The sequence below is a fragment of the Rhinichthys klamathensis genome, unplaced genomic scaffold (genome assembly GCF_029890125.1).
Source record: "Rhinichthys klamathensis goyatoka isolate OS25496 unplaced genomic scaffold, OSU_Roscu_1.1 h1tg000060l_1, whole genome shotgun sequence".
In the NCBI taxonomy this organism is placed as follows: Eukaryota; Metazoa; Chordata; class Actinopteri; order Cypriniformes; family Leuciscidae; genus Rhinichthys; species Rhinichthys klamathensis.
In genome coordinates this window covers 863,216-885,645 of record NW_026606605.1, presented here as the reverse complement: position 1 = coordinate 885,645, position 22,430 = coordinate 863,216, and the positions used below count along the sequence as shown (strand labels likewise).

Here is a 22,430-nt window from a genome sequence, read left to right as displayed (position 1 = left end):
CAAAACATTGAGAGCGTTTTGCTCAGATCTGTCAATCTCTTTCCAGCTCAACCAATAGCATGAGTTTGGGGGCGTGGCTACTGTAGCAGGCGGAGCTGTGGGACCATGACTGACGCGTTACATTCAGCTACGGGTACAGGAGTGAAAGCCAAAAAATATTAAACATGAACACTTCAAAGCGGGCATTGTGATGAAACACACAACAATGGTCGCTTCAATACCATACAGCATCATCATGCACCTGTTCAGTAAGACAAATATACCAGTTTATAATGTTTACTTTGATGTGCCTCAAAAAGTTGTTTTATTTCAACCAAGGGAGACAATAACCCCCCCCCCCCCCCCACGCCTGAAACGTGATTTCAAAGGGTCTCACAGCAACAACCTACAGACACAGACGCCCGCATTCACTCTAAACAGAGCATATCATGACACACAGCAACACAGCTAAAAGTATAGAATATGATGGACCTTGAAAGTATTGAAAGTGGCCTACTGTTACCTGTTGAGGTCTTCACGGCTCCATTAGGATCAGAAAACCCGAGGTCCGAGCGAGTTCGGGTCCAAAACTTTGACAGGTGCACGCATTTGCAAGGTTGTTTGAAAATATGCTTTATATTTGTAATTCCACTAGTGTCGCAGAAACTACATACTTAAAGGGGTCATATAATGGTACATGCACTTTTACAAGTTGATTGTACTGAAATGTGTGTTGGCAGTGCCTGTACAAAACCATCATAAAATTATAAAAATCCATCCAGTGTTTTTGTTTTAATCTCCTTATATGTTTTCCCCTGCCTCAAATCGAGCCGTTCGAGCCTGTGACGTCACAAGCTCGCACGCCCCTCCCACGATTGTTGAATGACAGCAGCGTTTCAACACAGACCCGCCTTCGCTCGTGAGGGAGCTGTCAATCATAGTCTACGCGGACCGGCGCGCTCATTGTTGATATGCTGGAGCACTGTCTATGAGCAGAATGGCGTCTAAGCGATTGTGGTGTTCTGTTCTTGGGTGTAATAACGAACACAGCAGTCATTTTAATGTTCCTAAATCCGAACCGCTGAAGACGCAGTGGCTGAGTTTGTTTTCGAAGGGAATATTCCCCACGAGCAACGTCAATACTCTCATGTTTGCGCGAATCATTTCACACACCAGACTGCTTTATAAACGAGGATCAGTATGAGCTGGTTTTGCTAAGAAGCTGCTCATGAAAAAGGATCGGTACCAGCTATTCGTGTTCCTGCTGAACCTCTAGAACAACTGAAGTGAGTGTAACGTTTTATTAAACTTTATATTAATATTTATATTAATCTTTGCAAATCGCTAGCTGCACGCTTCACAATGAATGTGTCTAAGGTTTACACTCAGGGTACATTTCGGCATGTTTTCTATGTACGACGTTCTCAATATAATTCATAATCCCACGTTTATACTGAACAACGCGTTATGGTTATTGTGTTATTGTGTTACAAACGGTGTACACAGAACAGAGAGGCGGGGTGAGCAAAGCTCATTATCATTTAAAGTCATATGCACTGAAACGGCGTGCTGAAAACAGAGCTGTTTTTGACCAGGTAAAACAAGTGTTTTCTTACAATACTAATGAGAATTTTTAATTTAAGTATATTACAAACTTTTAATTTAGACCCTAAAGAATCATACTAGCTTGTACAAAAATGGCATTATATGACCCCTTTAACCTTTGAAGACCATACTCGTTCTGTGACTTTCGACCCTGCTTCAAAGTACACTAATAATCTACTGCACATCCTTTCTACACAGTTTGAACTGCTGAACAGTCTTACCGATGCAGGAAGGAAGAGAATTATCCCAGGCCCGCCTCTCTCCCGTCATGCATTTGAGCACGCCGCTGCCGTGGAGAGTGTATCCGGGGTCACACTTGTAGGTGATGGTGCTTCCAGAGAAGTGGCCCTGGTCGTTGACCTTGAAGCCAAACTGGGGCACCCCAGGGTCCTCACAGTGAGAGAGCTCAAAACCTGAAAGACATTATGACTGTTAGATTCAAGTGACGATGGCTGATTCATCAAGAAATGTCAATATTTTCTTAAGATGAGTGCTTTTATTGTACTTTTTAGACCATATCCCTGCATAAATCTGTCATAAATGACGAAACCTATGATAAGTTCAGTAAGACTGGATTCGGAATATGATTGAGAACATTATGAGCTTTATGAGGTCATTATAGTGAATATTGCAGAAATCTTCCTTCGCCTGGTATTTTCATGCTGCTCTGTGGCACAGCTGTAAAAGTTTGCCATTAATGTGATCATTAACAGCAACAATTTGAAGTTAAGATCCTACTGGGCTGGTAGGCAGAGACGGTCCCTTGCTAAGCAGGCAGAACAATTAAGATTAAGTGCTTGGTTAATTTGGAGCCATAATCAGAACCAAAGCACAGACCCACTCACTGTGTGACACATCCTGTTATTAATTGTGTAGCTATGACTCATTATCATTATACAGCCAGTACTCAGGAATAGCCGAAAACAAATGGCAGCTCACTCAGTATATCAGAGACCTTTAATTAAGTACTGATTTTTCAAAGTTTTATTTTATACCAATCTTTATTAATAAGTGTTATAATTATATATGCATGCAAATATAAATATACAGTGGCCCCAAAAAGTATGCAGACAAATAGGTCACGTTACATTTTCAATGGCATATGAATTGAAAAGCGAATTAAAAAAATTATAACACACAACATAAAAAGTGTGTTAGTGCTACTTTTAAAAACAAGGCAAGTTTGATATACACTTTTTTTTTGTCAAACATTTATGGAGGGTCCTGTATATGGAATTTTACAGTATGAATCAAAGTTACATGACTTTCCAACTAACAAAATGTATATATAATGATAAGTCAAACATTATATAATGCTTTTTAACTCAATAACATTTATCAATTTCCACATTTCAACTCTGCAATGCGAAAAAAATTACGATCAACCTTGTTATTAAAGAGTTATTAAAGTGTTTCCACCAAAGTCTGTCAGTGGTTTAGCACTCTCAAAAATAATAGGTCTCTAAAGAAGACCACACAGGGGACGTGTATAGCTTATCAGCGGCCCGTCATTAAGCTGCAAGTTGTTAAGTACAGATAAACACAACAACTGCAGGTGGAGGCAACAACTTCACTAAAATCTGACACCCGGCCTTGATTGCTAGTTGATTACAGGTCGCAGCTTCACAGCACGCTTGGGTTGAGATTAGGACTCAACCAAATAAACAATGCTATTTTAATCAGCTACATTCACCACCCTGTCCTGAACAGGTCTCTATTTCAACATCTAGTGAGTAGGAGGTGGCCTGGCTTCTCTGGCTCTCTCTGACCTTTATTATACACTCAAATGGCTAATCCTTCAGGGGAAATGGAGTCGTAGACAGACCGGGATTTAGTCGATTTCAAATGAGATAGCCCACCAGCAGGTTAATACTTTACCCCCCAGTGGAACTAAACCTTGTTGAATCCCACACTGGGAGCACAATAGCATTAAAGCGCACCAAATTCAGACCAAGTGCCTGCGCAACTCTGGCTCTGGGCCAACAAAGCCAAGGTCAGTGGAGACACAGTCATGTTTCTCCTGGTCCACTTCCTGATAATCCCTTTGAGCTGATTGTTTCAGAGGTTCTCATGCTTTTGTTATGTCTTTCCTGTGTAAAACAGCTTTTCTTATCTATTGGTTTTTGAGTTGTAAGGAAGCCAAATCTGTTGGAATTGCAAGTTTGGAGACTTGCTACTGCCAATACAACCACAGACATGCTGCTATGAACAAGAAAGACAAGCTGCCGCTACACATATAACATGGAAATACCCATAGCAAATCTGTACAGGTGGAGCTGGGCAAGGTGGAGAGTGCTGCAAACACAGAAGCAACTATTTAAAAGTTAAGCAGCTCGAGCCATGGTAATGATGTCATTAGGTTGCATTAAGAACCAATCAGAGTTTCCTGACTGAACTATATATGTCATGCATCTTTTCATTTGCAGAATGAAAGTATTCTCCTTCAGTTGATGAATTATTGATAGTATTGCCAATTAAAGGGATCGTTCACTTTGAAATTAATTTTTGATATGTTTTAGCTAACCTCAAGGGCATCCAAGATGTAGGTGTCTTTGTGTCCAGAATATTTTCAATTTGGATATTTTTAGGTCAAACCGTTCTTGTCTGTCAGTCATATAATGCAGGTCTATCTATGGTCACCACCTCAAAGAGCATGCACAGAGAAGTCCAAATTAAACATGATTTAATGACTCGTAAATGTAAGTACACATTGATGGCCTAAGACACGAAACGAGTGGTTTGTGTGAGAAAACGAACAGTATTTATATCGTTTTTACCTCTTGTAAACACAGCCACGTCCAAGTGATCTCTCGCGCGTGTACGTCACTCATACAATTGTTTTATTTTTTATGTTTTTGGAACTGTTTTCTTTTACGACGGTTTAAACATCCCGGATAAGCGCAAATTAGTACCCTTTTAATTAGCCGTCTTACCTACAATCTCTGTTCTGTGTAAACAATGAGTGACGTACACGCGTGAGAGATCACTTCCGGCGCTTGCGCAGACCGAAGCGCCGGCGCCCTCAGATCACTTGGACGTGGCTGTGTTTACAAGAGGTAAAAACGATATAAATACTGTTCGTTTTCTCACACAAACCGCTCGTTTCGTGTCTTAGGCCATCAATGTGTACTTACATTTACGAGTCATTAAATCATGTTTAATTTGGACTTCTCTGTGCATGCTCTTTGAGGTGGTGACCATAGACCTGCATTATATGACTGACAGACAAGAACGGTTTGACCTGAAAATATCAAAATTGAAAATACTGTGGACACAAAGACACCTACATCTTGGATGCCCTTGAGGTAAGCTAAAACATACCAAAAATTTATTTCAAAGTGAACTATCCCTTTAAAGCCTTGTTTATGCTTCAAAATGACAGAAAATAGCAGCGGCACCAAGAAGAAGCAACACTGAGAAGGAGCAGTTTGTGGAACTTTACATTTCTAGACATTGCTGTATGTAGAAGACTGTACAATATAATTATACAAAATGTAGTTGACAAATACTACATATAAAGTTATCTAAATAATCCTAAACAACAACTGATCAGTTACAGCAAATAATCTATTATTCATCTATATAGTTTAAAATATCTCTACAAATGTTTAAACCAAACCTACACTCATAAGAAAAGGTTCTATGATCCACCTTATTCCCACGAATTATGGGTGCAACTTCCGTTAAGCTGTAAACAATCATGGAAAGGCTCGCTCTATGAACGCAATACGTTAAAAAAGTGTCACGATGAGATGACATTAATCGACTCACCCTTCAACCATCGAACATTAAAATGAAATTTAAAAGTTTAAAAGAATCAACGAGGTACTTTCAACAGACCAAAAATAGCCCCAAAAGCACGAGTCTTTGGTTAAATATCACAGTAGTAGGCAAATATATCTGTTTTGTATAACAAAATGTCCATTAACTTCAGCATTACGTGATACTATATCAAAGTGATTTCCGTCATTTTGACAGATTATAAATTGCATTTACCTGTGAAAACAAACCTGGAAAGAGACGTGAGGATTTGAGGAGAATAACGAGAGATTCTTCGTGCATTCCAGTAAATTATTAATGGAATGTCGTAAATTAAATTCGGGAGAACAGACCACAAATGTGCCGTATATGTTGTCCTTTTTCATACTTTTACAGCGGATTGCAAAGGAAAAAAAGAAAATCATCACGAGGAAAAGAAAGTAGGCGACTTGTATACCATATTCTTGTTATAACATGTCACGTTAAAATACCAAGTATAACGTTATTCTCAATACGTCTGAAAATAAATCATGAAGGAAAATTGACTGATCCGCTTTATTTGTAGGGCAACCTTATGATTTAAAATGATTCGTTTCAGCCTTTTTGAATGGAAGTTCCCCAAACCGGAAGTGCCACCCATAATTCAAAACGCAGTAAGGTCGTGAGTAATAAGGTGGATATAGAACATTAAAGGGTTTCGTCGGGTGATTCATATATATCGTATTAGGAGGATTTTTATAGATTTAGGTAATGCTTTTTTATTTTGATTCAATTTGATGAATTAAACAGCTCGTAAACATACTTTATATCACTAGAAAAAGCAATCATTTAAGACATTTCTCCGTATATAGAACCATTCTGACATAAGTGTTCTTTAAAATTGAGTCAAAAACCTATATTGAACCACATTGAACCTTTTTTTCTATGAGATATGACAACTGCACACATACTGAAGTATTGCATCAGGCAATACACTGAAACACAAATGCTTTCAAGAGAAGAAAACTTTAAAACAAGGCCAAACATCAAAATACCGCACATTGCTCACAGTCCATAGAAAAAAAAAAACAGAAAAAAAACACATAAACTGCAATTAAAGACAAATTCATCCATCAATGTACCATTATTTGGAATTTATGGCTCGACAGGACAGAACTATGCAGCAGTTTGGGAAACGTTGGCTCGGATAAATACATACAATAAATACTCTTCCACTAAGTCTTAAATGTTTTACTCACACTCAACAAGAAAAACAAAGTGGCTCACTAATGGCCAATGTGGCATTATGCAAGATATGTTGATATAAAATATCGACAAAATAAAGCAATTACATTCCATCTGCTGCTTTCTTCCTGTCACTCGCCTGCAATGTGAATGACCCTTACAAGACAGGCACTCTTTATTAAAACAGGCACTTTATTTGGTGTGATTAGCCTGTCTTTATTACTAAGGTGCAGAAGTGTGTGCAGGGTATAGGGCCAGTGTAATAACTTACTGGAATAAACCAGTTTGAAGCCTTCTCCAGTGGCCTCGGCATCGCTGTAGAACTCCAGCCACAGGTGATTGGAGGTGCTGATGAGGGTCAGACCCAGCATAGACGAACCAGTGAAGGCTCCCAGCATGTGAGCGCCGTTGTCTTTACCATCATAGATCTGGGAGGCAGAAAGATTAAATGTAGATCATAAAGCAAGAGCAAGAGCAAGATCAAAAGAAAAACCCACCTCATTTGTTTTGTGGTATATATAGCCCGACAATATCGTTTGAACAGTCTGTCTAAGATAATCATATACGATTCTTTCTCTCCGTTTATCTGAATGTGCACATCAATATCTGCAGTACCCTCTCTTAGTCACATAATAAAGCTACTTTGAAACAATCTGTATTGTATAAAGCGCTATAGAAATAAAATATGTTTTCTATGCATGTTTTTTTTGCATGGTAAAATAAAACTTGTAGCTGTAGTTTGCCTTTTTTTGTCAGATCAATACCTTAACCAAGTTCTTCCCTCATATTTACAATATTTAGACAATATAAAATATTTTCCTCATACTCTGATGGTTTGATTGAACTTTTAGGGTCATCAAAAACAAATATCGGACATCACTTTTTGCCACTACTCAGAGAGATAAAAAAAAAAAAAAAAAGGAGGAATAAAAATCTAAGTGATGTTAATGAATATGACCATTTAAACAGATTGTCAAGTACAATTTTTACTTTTTTAAGTAAAAAAAACAACAACAAAAAACATCAAGAAGTCCCTTTTCACACTAAACAAATGGCTAACTGACTTTCTTCAGTGGAACATAAATGTACCCTATCCACTTCTTACAATATAATGAAAGTACATGAGGATTTTAGTTTAAAGGACCAGTTAAAGTGATCCATATGACACGCACAACATTTCCAGTCTTCTGAAACCATCTTTGTGTGAGGAACAGACTGAAACAGAATTAGTTTCCCCCCCCCAGCCTATAGCTATCATTGGGCGTTCTCTGTAATTTGCTTCTGATAAAAGCGTCTGCACAATGCATACATTTAAATGTAATATAAAGTTCAGAAATCATAATGATCCAGAGTTCATTTCACTGACTCAATGATCCCGTTGTTATGGTTAACAGCTCACTGGAGTGGAAGATCATCAGTGATTAATAACTTAAATTTTGATCTGTTTAAGTAGACTTGAAATATAGGGTACCACAAGCTGTAAGTGATATTTTAATGGTGATTTAGCATATTTTTTGAATGTTTGACCAGCCCAGTCAACATTCACTTTTATTATAATGCAAAATAATGGCAGAGATATTCTTCAAAGCTTTACCTTTTGTGTTCTATACAAAGTAAGTTATAAGGCTGACTAAATTTAATTGATTTATTTTAGCTTTTGGTAATGTCTTACCCTGTCTATCAAAATGGTAGGGATTAATGGTAATAATATAAATTATAGCATGAACAGGCAGCAAAACACACTATACACGATGGTGATGATGTCACACTGATGATGACAATGAAGATGACACATGACATGTGATGACAGGCAGACAAGTCCAATGAAAATAAACTAAACAAAACACAACTGTGACACCACCATTTTCCAAACTTTCTTCTCCCTTTTCCTATTACATCAACATAATTTTTTCATTAAAAAAAAAAAAATGCAAGAAAATATTAGAAAAGTGCAAATAAATTGCCTAACAAGTATTTAATAGTGTGCATGAAGTGTTTATCGGGTAGGCTTAGGGGTAGAGGAGGGTTTTAAGTAAATACAATCAAATACACTGAATATGTTTTTATTATTGCATAATGTTTTATAATACACTAAAAAAATTAAGGAATAACAAATAATAATGATAATAATAAATAACTAACAAATAATATCTGCCACTATTTGCACTAAGTATAAATAGCATCTAACAACTATTTACACAATAGCCTAAGTTGCACTAACACTCTGAAAAATGCTGGGTTGTTTCAACCCAAATTTGGGTCAAATATGGACAAACCCAAATGTTGGGTTAAAAATGCAATTAAAAAATTTACAGTTGAAAGTGAAAGTTGAAAATTTGAAATGACATTTATAACCCAACATTTAGGTTTGTCCATATTTGACCCAAATTTGGGTTAAAACAACCCAGCATTGTTTAGAGTGCAGTGTAAATAACAAATATCGCTATTTGCACTAAGTGTAAACAGCCGCTGCCAAAAAAGAGTTGCATGACACTCCTGTTTTTTGCAGCACTGTAACTGTGTTGAATTACCTTCAGAATGTCACCCTGGGCCAGATGGAAGGTTCTAGCCGAAATATTGATTCCTTTCCCAGCCTGCACCTGTATGCTGTAAATGCACTCGTGGTTGTTCTCGTAGTTCATGGGGTAATTCGGTGACAGCAGAATCCCTTCATTGTTGATGACAGATGAGCCGCACTCCGCTAGAGATGGGAAATAAAATCATGCAACATTGGGGAAAAATGGAGTAACACAAGCACAAAGCTAGTAATCAAAACGTCAACTACTATTATTATATAAAGATATTGAGTTAACATTTTGCAACGAGCTCTCAAGCACACCACATGGACACACTGCTGCCGTAAAAGCTCAACGTGCATTAATACAGATCTGGCATTTTCAGAATGATTGGTCTGGACAGCACGAGTCTGCGGTGCTCGTGTGACGGCGGGGCTGGAGAGTGAAAACGACAGAGCTGAGTCGCGCCATTCGTTGCTTAAATTTTTAAAAATTCTTTGTTGTTAGGGGACATAGGATGAACTCCGAACAATAACCATCAAATGTGGATTTAATGGAACAACAGACAGTAAAAACAGGCGTATTAATATCCATCATGTATTCTGGTGCAAGAGAAAGACCAACATAAAGCAACACAGCCTGGCTGATTTATTTAACGTCCCCTCGCCGTTTCCCTTCACGCTGGTCCATGTTATGACGATATTACCAGTGTCATATTTTGAATAAATCATCGCTGTTACTGCCTCCATTTAGTAAATTACCTACATACACCCCCCCTCTGTGAGTCAGCCCAGGACATGATGTGAATTTACACTGGGCGAGAGTTCTCGCTTCTCCCATATGTCCTTCAGTTCAGGGGGGGAAAGTTTAAATGTGACTGACCTAATGAGGTTCACAACTGACCAGCCTGCAATCTCTATTAGTTAGGCTGTATAAGAGACCATAGAGTAACAGAAAGAAGTTCTCAGCGGCGCTTTGTTGCCTTATATACATGTAGGATTGAAAAAAAATCCAAGACATTAGAAATTAACAAAGACATATGCTTTACTGTGTTCCACCCCTTCTTTCAACCCCAAGGACCATTTGGAGTTCCCAAAGACTAGTGATGTATGTCTCGAGACCACTTTTACGTGGTCTCGGTCTTGTCACGGCCTTGACGGTCTTTGGTCGGTCTTGTCTTGGTCTCGGACCTCTTGGTCTTGTCTAGGTCTCGCTGTCTAAGAACGCCATAGTGGTTTTATTTAGCAATAAAATACTACAATATCCACGACGATATCCGCAATCGATATTTGTGTGTGTAACCATAGCGACAAAACGACCAACTTTCGGATCCTGCACTTAAGCTTATAATTTCGTTTTTAAAAAAATTATTATCTATTTAAAAGTTGCAGAATGGATTCATTTCAAAATCGGCAGAGATAAGCAGGCAATGCAAAACAAAATCTTACAAGTTATTGCTTAGCTTCATCAACACTAGTCTGTTTTTTTCCCCTCCGGTCTCGACTTGGTCTCAGTCTTGGTCTTGACTTGGTCTGTCTTGGTCTTGGTCTTGGTCTTGACTTGGTCTGTCTTGGTCTCAGTCTTGGTCTTGACTTGGTCTGTCTTGGTCTTGGTCTTGACTTGGTCTCGAAACCCTATGGTTTTGGTAGTGTCTTGGTCTCGGTTTAGGCGGCCTTGACTACAAGTCTACCAAAGACACAGAGGGGCTGATAGTGATCAAGGCCTTTAAGCCAAGATTTGTGTACTTTGGGGGTCTATGAATTGTCACACCTTTAAACAATGGGGGAAGTGTAATTATCTGATTGGTCAGTTTGAATGTCCCACATTTGGGTTTTAGTCACATGGTCAGGGAAAGGATAAAAGAGGATAAAAGTCTCTTTTAATGCTCTGCTCTTTTTATGCTCTGGCTCTCTCCCTTTCTTGGGGCTCTCTCCCTTTGCCTCCTCTTTTCTTTCTCTCTCTCTCTCTCTGGTAATATTTTACATGCTGGGTAAGATTATTGGTATAAGTTATCATCATCTCATACATCTATTTTGTAACTCTTTTAAGTGTAACCATAACAATATTTTGTCATTAAACCTTTTCAATTACAACTAATGTGCTACATAGTTTTGATTTGGTATTGACTTTTATGTGCTACCTATTGCAATACAATACTGTCACTCTCTATTGCAACGCTCTCCCACATATTAAGCTATTGTAACTGCGCTTATTTCCGTCGTTGGTATAAGTGGCAGTGGGTGGAATAGAAAAGAAATGTACAGTTTTCTACCATCTTGCTAATAATGTTTCTTTAGTCATTCGGCAGTCTTGCAGCCTGAACACCTGCAGAAAATCCACCCTTACATACACATACTAACATATGTTTTGTTCATGCTTGAGATAAAATATCAATTTTGGGATTCCGAGTGCTCCTGTCAGAACTGATGTTCGCATACAGTAGTTTCTACTCTGAGAGATTGATCTTGTCCTGCTTCATTCACACAACCTGATCTGGTCTGACAGGCCGCTGAAACTGACCCTTGCGTTTGGAAAAGCGGGGTGCTTCAAAATGTTACTTTCAGTGCGGAAGGAAGTATGTTAAAAGAATTATGGGATTTTCTGGGAGTTTCTTTGAGAGTCACGTCAGATGCCAGAGCTTATTAAGTGATGTCGGGAAGTCATGAGATCGGATCGAGGGAAGCAGCACTTCAGGACTGGGAGACACTGAGAGGTTTGATGCCTGTGCAGACCATAGACATTTCTAGAACTTATTTAGGGTCTGCGATTAAATCAGCTGTCATCACCCTTCACGTTTGCTGAGAAGTGACTATAGTAACCTATGTGAGGTTATATCTCCCTTTCTCATAGCAATAAAAAGAGTTTTAGTTTTTAGGGTCTTTTTTAATTAAAGGGATAGTGTACCCAAAAATGAAAACAAAAATGTCTCAGTATTTAGGAGTGAATTCAGGGAGAATTCAAGTCATCTCAATGGCAAAAAGTTTCCCAATCACCCTGAATTCACCCCTCTATTTAATTGTTGTCTATTCAATGGAAGCTAATGGTAACCAGAATGGTATATTCTTCAAAATATCTTCTTTTGAGTTTCACAGAGGAAAGCAAGTCAGGTTTGGTCGAGCATGAGAATTTAAAAAAAAATTTAGGGAACTATAGGGTGGGAGAAAAAGTCTATTCTCTCATGCATCGTGATTCTCTCTTCAACGATTCTGAAACTGAGTTTCATTTTTAACCGCAGATGCGCTCTAGACACAGCCGTATTCTGCTCGCTTACATTCCAACACACAAAAAAAACCTCGACCTTCCATAAGATAATCTTCTATTTAGTTTGAAAAGGTTGAAGCAAATTACAAATGGTAAATGGTAAATGGACTGCATTTATATAGCGCTTTCACAGACCCAATGGCCACCGAAGCGCTTTACATTTTGCCTCACATTCACCCATTCACTCACTCATTCATTCATACACCGACGGCGGTGTCAGCCATACAAGGCGCCATCCAGCTCGCCGGGAGTAGCTGGGGTTAGGTGTCTTGCTCATGGACACCTCGATACTTGGTCAGGTGGAACCAGGGATTGAACCACCAACCTTCTGGTTTGTAGACAACCTACATGAACCACTGAGGGAAACGTGAGCTTTGCTTAATGTTACACTTACAATGTGCAATCTCGCTTGCTGGTATTTCAGCATTTTCCCCTCAAAATGCTCTATGAAGGCATCCTTTATATTGTTTGGAATTCATTAGGCCTATACACTCACCGGCCACTTTATTAGGTACCCCATGCTAGTAACGGGTTGGACCCCCTTTTGCCTTCAGAACTGCCTCAATTCTTCGTGGCATAGATTCAACAAGGTGCTGGAAGCATTCCTCAGGGAGTTTGGTCCATATTGACATGATGGCATCACACAGTTGCCGCAGATTTGTCGGCTGCACATCCATGATGCGAATCTCCCGTTCCACCACATCCCAAAGATGCTCTATTGGGTTGAGATCTGGTGACTGTGGAGGCCATTTTAGTACAGTGAACTCATTGTCATGTTCAAGAAACCAATTTGAAATGATTAGAGCTTTGTGACATGGTGGAAGTAGCCATCAGAGGATGGGTACATGGTGGCCATAAAGGGATGGACATGGTCAGAAACAATGCTCAGGTAGGCCGTGGCATTTAAACGATGCCCAATTGGCACTAAGGGGCCTAAAGTGTGCCAGGAAAACATCCCCCACACCATTACACCACCACCACCAGCCTGCACAGTGGTAACAAGGCATGATGGTTCCATGTTCTCATTCTGTTTACGCCAAATTCTGACTCTAACATCTGAATGTCTCAACAGAAATCGAGACTCATCAGACCAGGCAACATTTTTCCAGTCTTCAACTGTTCAATTTTGGTGAGCTCTTGCAAATTGTAGACTCTTTTTCCTATTTGTAGTGGAGATGAGTGGTACCCGGTGGAGTCTTCTGCTGTTGTAGCCCATCCGCCTCAAGGTTGTGCGTGTTGTGGCTTCACAAATGCTTTGCTGCATACCTCGGTTGTAACGAGTGGTTATTTCAGTCACTGTTGCCCTTCTATCAGCTCGAACCAGTCTGGCCATTCTCCTCTGACCTCTGGCATCAACAAGGCATTTCCGCCCACAGAACTGCCGCTCACTGGATGTTTTTTCTTTTTCGGACCATTCTCTGTAAACCCTAGAGATGGTTGTGCGTGAAAATCCCAGTAGATTAGCAGTTTCTGAAATACTCAGACCAGCCCTTCTGGCACCAACAATCATGCCACGTTCAAAGTCACTCAAATCACCTTTCTTCCCCATACTGATGCTCGGTTTGAACTGCAGGAGATTGTCTTGACCATGTCTACATGCCTAAATGCACTGAGTTGCCGCCATGTGATTGGCTGCTTAGAAATTAAGTGTTAACGAGCAGTTGGACAGGTGTACCTAATAAAGTGGCCGGTGAGTGTATATCCAATGTATGAAACTTGTAAGTAATTAAATAAAATATACAAATGAATGTATGATTTAAAGTCAGTACACTAATTAAATAATAATAATGCTAAATTTAGATCAAGAATCAGAATCGGACTGTTAGGTGTCTAAAGATTCCCGCTCCCAGTAGCCACAGAGTAAGAATAAAGAAATCCTGTATAGAAAAAAAAGATAAATAATCATTTTATCATTGCATCGCATCCCTCTGAATCCTAACTCAATCGTGAGGTGCCTAGAGATCCCCACCCCTAGTGAACTATCCCTTTAATTAAACAAGCCTGAACGTTTTGTTAAACCATTGAAAGGATTGAAAAAACCTCACATAGCCTACTATAGTTACTGCTTAGCAAATGTGAAGGATTTTTAAAAGGTAATCGCAGACCCTAATAAGTTTTATCCTTCCCCAGTCAATGGTGGACCTGGTCATGAGCAACGTACAGTGGCAATGTTTGACATGAAGCTGTCACAGACTCCATTCTCATATACTATCTACTGAAATGCATGACATATTAATTATATTAAAAAAGAAACAAAAGTCAATTGAGATTCAAACGTGTGACCTCTCACACTTACAGCCAGGATTATTCATCTGAAGATCAGCTAATGCTCGGGTCAGGGACTGAGAATCGCCCCTAAGACTGAAATCCTAGATTCGCCCCTGGCACAGAACTTTAGTCATGGGGGAACTTTTAGAAAGTACCAATTCTTCCATTTTTTTGAAACACAGCACAGGTTTTAGATATACTTAACACATTACACACATCTGTGAAAGGAATAGTTAGTGACGGATTCTGGCATGGACGATATTGGCAGTTGCCAAGCGTGGCAGCGTCATCCATAGATATCCATAATAAAGGCTAGATGTCTCGTCCGCGCTGCTGGCCAATGGAGGTCGACGTCTGCACCTGGCGGCCATCTTGTCACAGGCAGCTCGCTCACTCGTAACATTGTGTTTTAATGGTGCATGTACTTTTTAAATAACCATAACTTACCCAAATTTTCTACCGATTTTCAAACGGTTTGGTTTGTTATAAACGTCAGAGATGTAGTTATGACACTGCATACTCATGAATAATAAGTGTATAAATAAATAATCCTCCAGAATTATAGCCATGTTAATAACGTTTGTAAGAAACCAAACCGTTTGTAAATCCGTCAAGATTTCATTGAGATAAGAGTATTTGTGTTCGTGCTGATCACTCATCTTACATCAGGCACCACAGAGCCTTGCCTGTGACAAGATGGCCGCCGGTGATGACGATAGAGACTCCGCCGTAAGATATCTAGCCTTTATTATGGATATCTATGGCGTCATCCGCACGCCACTCCTGTACACATCAGACAGGCACTACAATTCTGCTATGTAAGAGGTTTGCATTCACATATCCAAAAACCTCTACAATAATGTTACAACCCCAAATCCAGAAAAGTTGGGGCATTTTGTGAAATTCAATAAAATCAAGTATGGTTGGTTAATTGTCTTTAACCTTTATTTAACTGACAAACGTACAAAGAAAATATTTTCAAAGTTTTCACTGACCAACTTAAATATAAACACATTTTGATTTTGATGGCTGCTACACACTCCAAAAAAGTTGGGACAGAGCAAAATAAAGGTAAAAAGTTAATAGAATATCCAATTTAAACAGCATCACAGCGTCATCAAGCTACGTCTTTGTTATTGTTTTGAATAAGCGACCTCTAGCGGTGAAACTTACACTGTGCCAGTAATGAAGTGATAATATTGTCGTACAGTACAGGTCAACTTAATCAAATCAAATAAAACGTGCGTTGACTTCAAAGTATGTAGTGAGATACACACAGACATGCAGTTTGCAATTACAGTATGTTACTTCAGAAACTGAATGCAAGACCTTGCATCATTCATCTGATAACCACAAACCCGTTTAAGTGATGTCATAGATGTTTGATAAATAAATACTTTTTAAAAATATATACATTTTTGATACTTTAATTCAGCAAGGATGCATTCAATTAAAAGTTACAAAGGATTCCTGTTTCAAATAAATGCTGTTCTTTTGATCTTTACATTCAAAGAATCCTAAAAAACACACTAGCACAATTACTGAGAAATGATGCTGGAAATGGAGACCTTTCATCACAGAAAAAAGTAGTAAAAATATTCCAAATATTCTAAAATATTTATTTATATAATATATATCTTTACAAACAAACAGTAGCATCTGCAGGTATTACTCTCTTATACACACTAAGCAATAATCAGCTGCTAAAAATGAATGTAACATCCTCTCAAAAAAGATAAATGTGGTAATTCAGAAAAATGGTCTCATTTAAAGCGATTTAACGATGAATGAAGTGCATTGTGGAGGCTAACACTAATCCTATTCTCATGTAGACTATAAACAAAGCATGCATCAATCAACCAAACGGTTTAAACGCAGTGTTCAAATGTATGCACACTAAATGGCTGCTGCAAACAAGTGTTGTGAAGCTAATCCAGTGGTAAAAAGATTCTTGCCTGGTGAATCGCTGTCTGATTTCTTTAAGCCAGTCGCCTGATGCCATAAAAGGCCAATCTGATAAGATCTGCTTCTGGTAAAAAGACTGCAGGCTTTACTTTCTTTGGTGACAACATTGTTTGTGAGGTATACACAAAGGATTGGATGTGCTCACGTAAGCCACTGAAGCTCTTTCAATCTGTTTCTTCTGACGGTCAGGCTCCGCTCAATCGCTGGACGAGAGTTCAGGCAACAGTCACTAGATACAAATGTCCGCCACTATCAGATATTGTTGTTTGGCTTGCATTTATTGTCAGCCTGTGTAGTCGTGCCTGACTCTTATTTGGTTTGCTTGGAAACAGAAGAAATTTGTCCAGAAGGCTCAGTGAGGCAGAAGTTGATGTTGCAGCCCATGGCCTTGTGGGCAATGACCGCCACAAGCTTAAATATTAAGATGCTGAAGTTACAAATAGCAGAGCACAAGGGTAAGGACGTGTCCACCAAAGCGTTTTTAGCCAGCTGAAAACACCAGTGCTCTTTTAAAAATGCCTTGCTGTGGGCGCAAATACTTGTTCCTGAATATAAAAATGTCGACACAGTGTAACGTAATTGCTCTGGCACTAGTTTTGGATGAAGAGATTCTTTGGTGTTGTCATTGTACAAGCAGAATGTGACGGTTGGTCAGTGTGGTATTTGTCCCGCCCCTCCGCCACTGTGATTGGACGGCTGGGTAAAATGTGACACTGATTAGCGCTGCATTCTTTCAAACATTCTCCAACTCTCAGTGACTAGTTAAAAATGCTGAGAGCTCAGTGTTCAGCGTGGAATAGATGCTCAGCTGCTCGTCACACTGCTGGCATTTTAAAAAATGCGGCCCTCCCATTGAAAACAATTGGATAAATGCACTAGCTTTGGGGAAAAAAAACGCTTTGGTGGACACATAGCCTAAAAGAGCAAACTGAAACCCACATTAATTGGCTAACTAACTTTTGAGATGGGTCTGATCATAGAACATGATTACTGCCAATGAAATGAAACAAAACTTCAAAACTTTTAAATTTGTGCCACACCCATATTTAGGGCACTGGGCAATGAGGTTAAAAAAGATACTTTTGACTGAATATGAAACACTTTCTCTTGTGAAATGTGACAAATCTTCCATAGACTATAAACTAGCCAACTTTTAAAGTATATATATTTTTTAATGATTTTGTTACCTTATTTGAACTAATTAGCAAACTAAGTAAATGCATAGCTGTCAACATTTGGTTTTCAAAATCCAGGAGATTTGTGCGGGGACCGTTCGGCGCGACGGGGGGGTGGGGGGTGGTGTTGTGGTGCTTGCTTTCGGGTTAAGCTCTCCGCGACTGCGCAACTAGGTTATAGGTTGCCAGGTTGAGATGACAAACGGGTTGAAATTGTATATGGTGTGTGGATTGTGTGAATATAATGCATTTAATACAAGATCTGGCAACTGGTCAACATTAGACAAACATATTGGTCCGAGTATTCATAAAAGAGTTTGGGCAATGCAAATTACGTGAGTTTCCCGGGAGAAATAACAAACCGGGAGGCTTCCGGGACATAGGGCTAAAAGACGGGAGAAACCCGGGAAAAACGGGAATGTTGACAGGTATGAGTAAATGTAATTTAAAAATGATTTAATTGCCAAATTTATGGTAGGCTACTTTGCAACCCTTGCTATCACCATAAAAATAGAAAAAAAAGTTATAGGCCTAATTATTCTTATTTGTTTTGATTATTTAATTTATTTATTCTAACCTGTTTTAATTATTGTTATTTCTTTTGATTTTTTTTTAAATTTCTTCTATGTAAAGCACTTTGAATTACCATTGTGTATGAAATGTGATATATAAATAAACTTGCCTTGCCTTGCCTTGCCTAATTAGTAAGGTAGGGACTGGTCAAACATGAGAAAAAAAACCTTTAGAGTTCTTTTTTATTTTCACACCCAATTGAATAAAAGAAGCTAAAATCATCGCCAAGATAAGAAACATGAGGAGATCTAATCCCACATCTAATTGTAAAAATATTTCAAGCTAAATTGAAGGAAATATTTATTAACCAAATATGATTTTCATAATGATTAAATCATCATAATGATTAATCACAAAATATGACTTTAGATTGAACTACAAGTGCTAAATTAAAGGTTAGTGAAGCTGTGCAAACTGAGAAAGAATGATGAATTATGGAAAGCTGTATTCACATGAACACCATGCATTTGCATTACTATTAAATCTGAAGCCACTAGCCTTGAAATCCACATGCCTGATAAACCCACAAGTATTAGCTGTAAACCTCTTGAATAGAACATGCCTTTAAACCTTCACAAAATCTCTCACACACATCCTCAGCAGGAGCTTAGTTTGCAATATAAGGCTGATATGATGAAAGGCAAAGTAAAAGCCCTAGTATATCATAAACTGCATTTCCATACAGCATGTCATCTGGCACAATAACATAATGAACTCATTGATACAGCTCAGTGCCTACTGAGAGGCAATTTTGCTACCATTTCTTTCCTAAGATAGAGGTGAGCGGACCGCCTCAAGTGGAAGACGGTATTCAAACTCATCTGGGCATTTACCATCATCGAAGCATCATGGGGTTCAACATTGCTTAATTTCCTTGTAATTTGGCTGTGTGTGGATGCTAGACTCGACGGCCAGTCTAAGAAATGGTTTTCACAGCAAATGATCCATTAGTACAGGGTTCAGCAAAGCCTGCTTTCACTTTTCACTTTCTTCCCTTAGGACAGGGTTGCTGTTTGTGTTAATCTAGCTTAATCCTTGAAGTAAACAGTAAAAAACAGGTGGAAAGTGACTAGACGTTCCATCAGGGGACTTCGATACTTACTACTCTCTTGTAAACACGGGAAACAAGGACACATGTGAAATTGGAGTGTTTGGGAAAAACAAATCAATTTGAAATGCAGCAGCAACGCAGGCGAAACATTGCTGGAATTGCTTTATGATGGAATATGACCTTCTGAACCACAGGAAACAGAACTGAAGGGAAACCAAAACTGATGAATCTGCAATGCAGTGTTTGTGTGGGTCAGACGCTCGAACCTCCCTGACAGATAATCAGGTAAACTGAATTCTGAAACGCAATTTAAATTCCAAACACATCACAGCTGTTCACACACCATTTAGGAGGTTTGCCTCTGTGTGTGTCTTTAGAGCAAGTTGAATGGGCTTATATAATCACACTTACTCACACACACTGAATAAATACTCGTGTTTCTCACATTTTTCTAAGGTGGACTTATTACGTAGCAAGGTCACACCACAGCACAAACAGGAGTGGCACTTTTTATCTTCTTATGCAAATGATGGAGAGAACAATAGACGGACGGACAGATGGATGGATGGACAGACAGAAAGAACGATAGAAAGGCAGACAGATAGACTGATAATCAGACAGACAGACAGACAGATAGATAGATAGACAGATAGATAGAACTTGTCATCCATGCTTTCCTCATTATTCCTCAGACAGACAGACAGATAAATAGATAGATATATAGACAGACAGAGATAAATAGATAGATAGATAGATAGATAGATAGATAGATAGATAGATAGATATATAGATAGATAGAGACAGACAGATAGACAGATAGATAGAACTTCCATGCTTTCCTCATTATTCCTCAGACAGACAGATAAATAGATAGATAGATAGATAGATAGATAGATAGATAGATAGATAGACAGACATAGACATAGACAGAGATAAATAGATAGATAGACAGACAGACACAGATAGATAGAACTTGTCATCCATGCTTTCCTCATTATGCCTCAGATAGATAGATAGACAGACAGACAGACACACACACAGGCAGACAGACAGACACACAGACAGACAGACACACAGACAGATAAATAGATAGATAGATAGATAGATAGACAGACAGACAGACGGATAGATGGGTAGATGGATAGATAAATAGACAGACAGACAGATAAATAGACAGACAGACAGAGAGAGAGATAGACAGACGGATAGATGGATAGATGGGTAGATGGATAGATGGATAGATGGATAGACCTTGTCATAGATGCTTTCCTCATTATTCCTCAGATAGATAGATAGACAGACACACACACACACACACACAGGCAGACAGACAGATACATAGATAGATGGATAGACAGACAGACAGACAGACAGACAGATAGACAGATAGACAGATAAATAGATAGATAGATAAATAGATAGATAGACAGACAGACAGACAGACGGATAGATGGATAGATGGATAGATAGATCTTGTCATAGATGCTTTCCTCATTATTCCTCTTATTGTCCTTACGGAGCACTAGAATGGATTAAGCTGGCAGAGACATTTTTATCCCTACGATAATCAGCGGAAATCCCTTTGTTATCCTTTTACTCCTAAATTAAAAGCAAACTGCTTAATGCGGCACGAGATGAGATTTTGCCATTCTAAACCCCTCAGGGAGCCCGACACAAAAGGGATGTCACAGCCACCCAATCCCGCCAGCAGATTACAGAATATTAAAGGAAGCAATATTGACATTTTCCATAAGCTTGATAGGCCTAAAGTTCACTCTAACTGCAGTGTAACCCAATTACACTGATTAGAGGAGAGTTGAGCTCTCTGTGGACGGCAGAGAGAGAGAGAGGAGAGGAAGAGGAAGAGGACGAGGAAGAGGCTGTTGTTGAACAGACAAAAGAGAGAGGGAGGAGACAGACAACTGACATTGAAAGACATCGTAAGAAAGTTAAAAACCCTGCTGGGTGAAGCATCAGGAAGACATCGATATAAAACTGACTGCAGAGTTTGTTCAGAACAAAACCATGTACAGTGTTTCCTCTGCAACATCATTCCCAAACCACTCATTGATTGTTTGTTGTTTCCTGCTGAATAGTCCTACTGTTCTCAGTCTCAAGAGTATATGAACAATTTCATGTTCTCCATAACAAGATGTAGACCATTTTTTTTATCAAATTCAGTATTTCCTTTCTTTCAATACTTCTACCGGTACCACTTTATGACTAACATGTTTCAAATGTGGTCTCAGACTTTTGAAACCCTTTGTATCTATCAGGCTTTTGAATTGAAACATCAAAAGTGTCAATTATCAATTCAATAATATATTTCTTTCTTAAACTAATTTTAGCCATAGTAAGCATCGTGTTTTGTCCTACAAATGTGCAATTTGTACAGGATTTAGGAGTTTCTTTCCATCAGAAATATAAGCTTCTCTCTAGACAAAATGCAGCTGCCTTTATCTTATTTAACACAAATTGTCTTTTGACTCTTTTAAGAAAACCGTGCCTCAATACACACTCTTTGCAAAACACACAGAGATGAATTACAGATAACATTAAGAATGAATGATACATTTCGAGTTTGGATATGTAAGAGCATCTTCAATCGCCCATTTGGGGAATAAATATATATATATATATTAATATCACCGTTAGCACCGTATTCTATTAAGGAAAAACTTTTTAATAAGTGAGATGGAACAAGATGTTGAAGTCCATTTCCAAATGAGAAACTCCAGCAGTGCTTTAATCATGAGGATTCGGTTAATGTCTCTCCATGGCATTTGCAAAAGAAGCACTGAAGCCGAATGCATTAAAAATGTACAAGACGTGCCCTGTAAGATATAGCTTGCAACAAAGAAGCCTTAAAAATACAGTTTTAATATCTATGCTAATGATAAAGCCTTCCTCTACAGCGAAAAAGAGACGAACAAATGGTGGGAAACGAGGCGGCCGTGAAAGTTTTGCCAGCTAGATCGACGGGGATCAACATATTGAACAGTTTTTCACAGCTGCAATTAAACTTTAGAATACATTATGAATCGCGAATGATAT

General features: G+C 38.7%; 1 protein-coding gene across 2 annotated transcripts in view; it reads right to left on the bottom strand.

Moving 5' to 3' along the window:
* The window catches only part of csmd3b (CUB and Sushi multiple domains 3b), a 246,350-nt gene that overhangs the window by 162,926 nt on the left and 60,994 nt on the right, over window positions 1–22,430 (bottom strand). For both annotated transcript variants that reach the window (XM_056249475.1, XM_056249476.1), the window contains 3 exons: window positions 9,099–9,268; window positions 6,839–6,995; window positions 1,806–1,997 (listed from right to left, as the gene is read on the bottom strand). In XM_056249475.1, coding sequence (XP_056105450.1) covers window positions 1,806–1,997; window positions 6,839–6,995; window positions 9,099–9,268 — 519 coding nt within the window. The remainder of the gene's footprint in view (window positions 1–1,805; window positions 1,998–6,838; window positions 6,996–9,098; window positions 9,269–22,430) is intronic.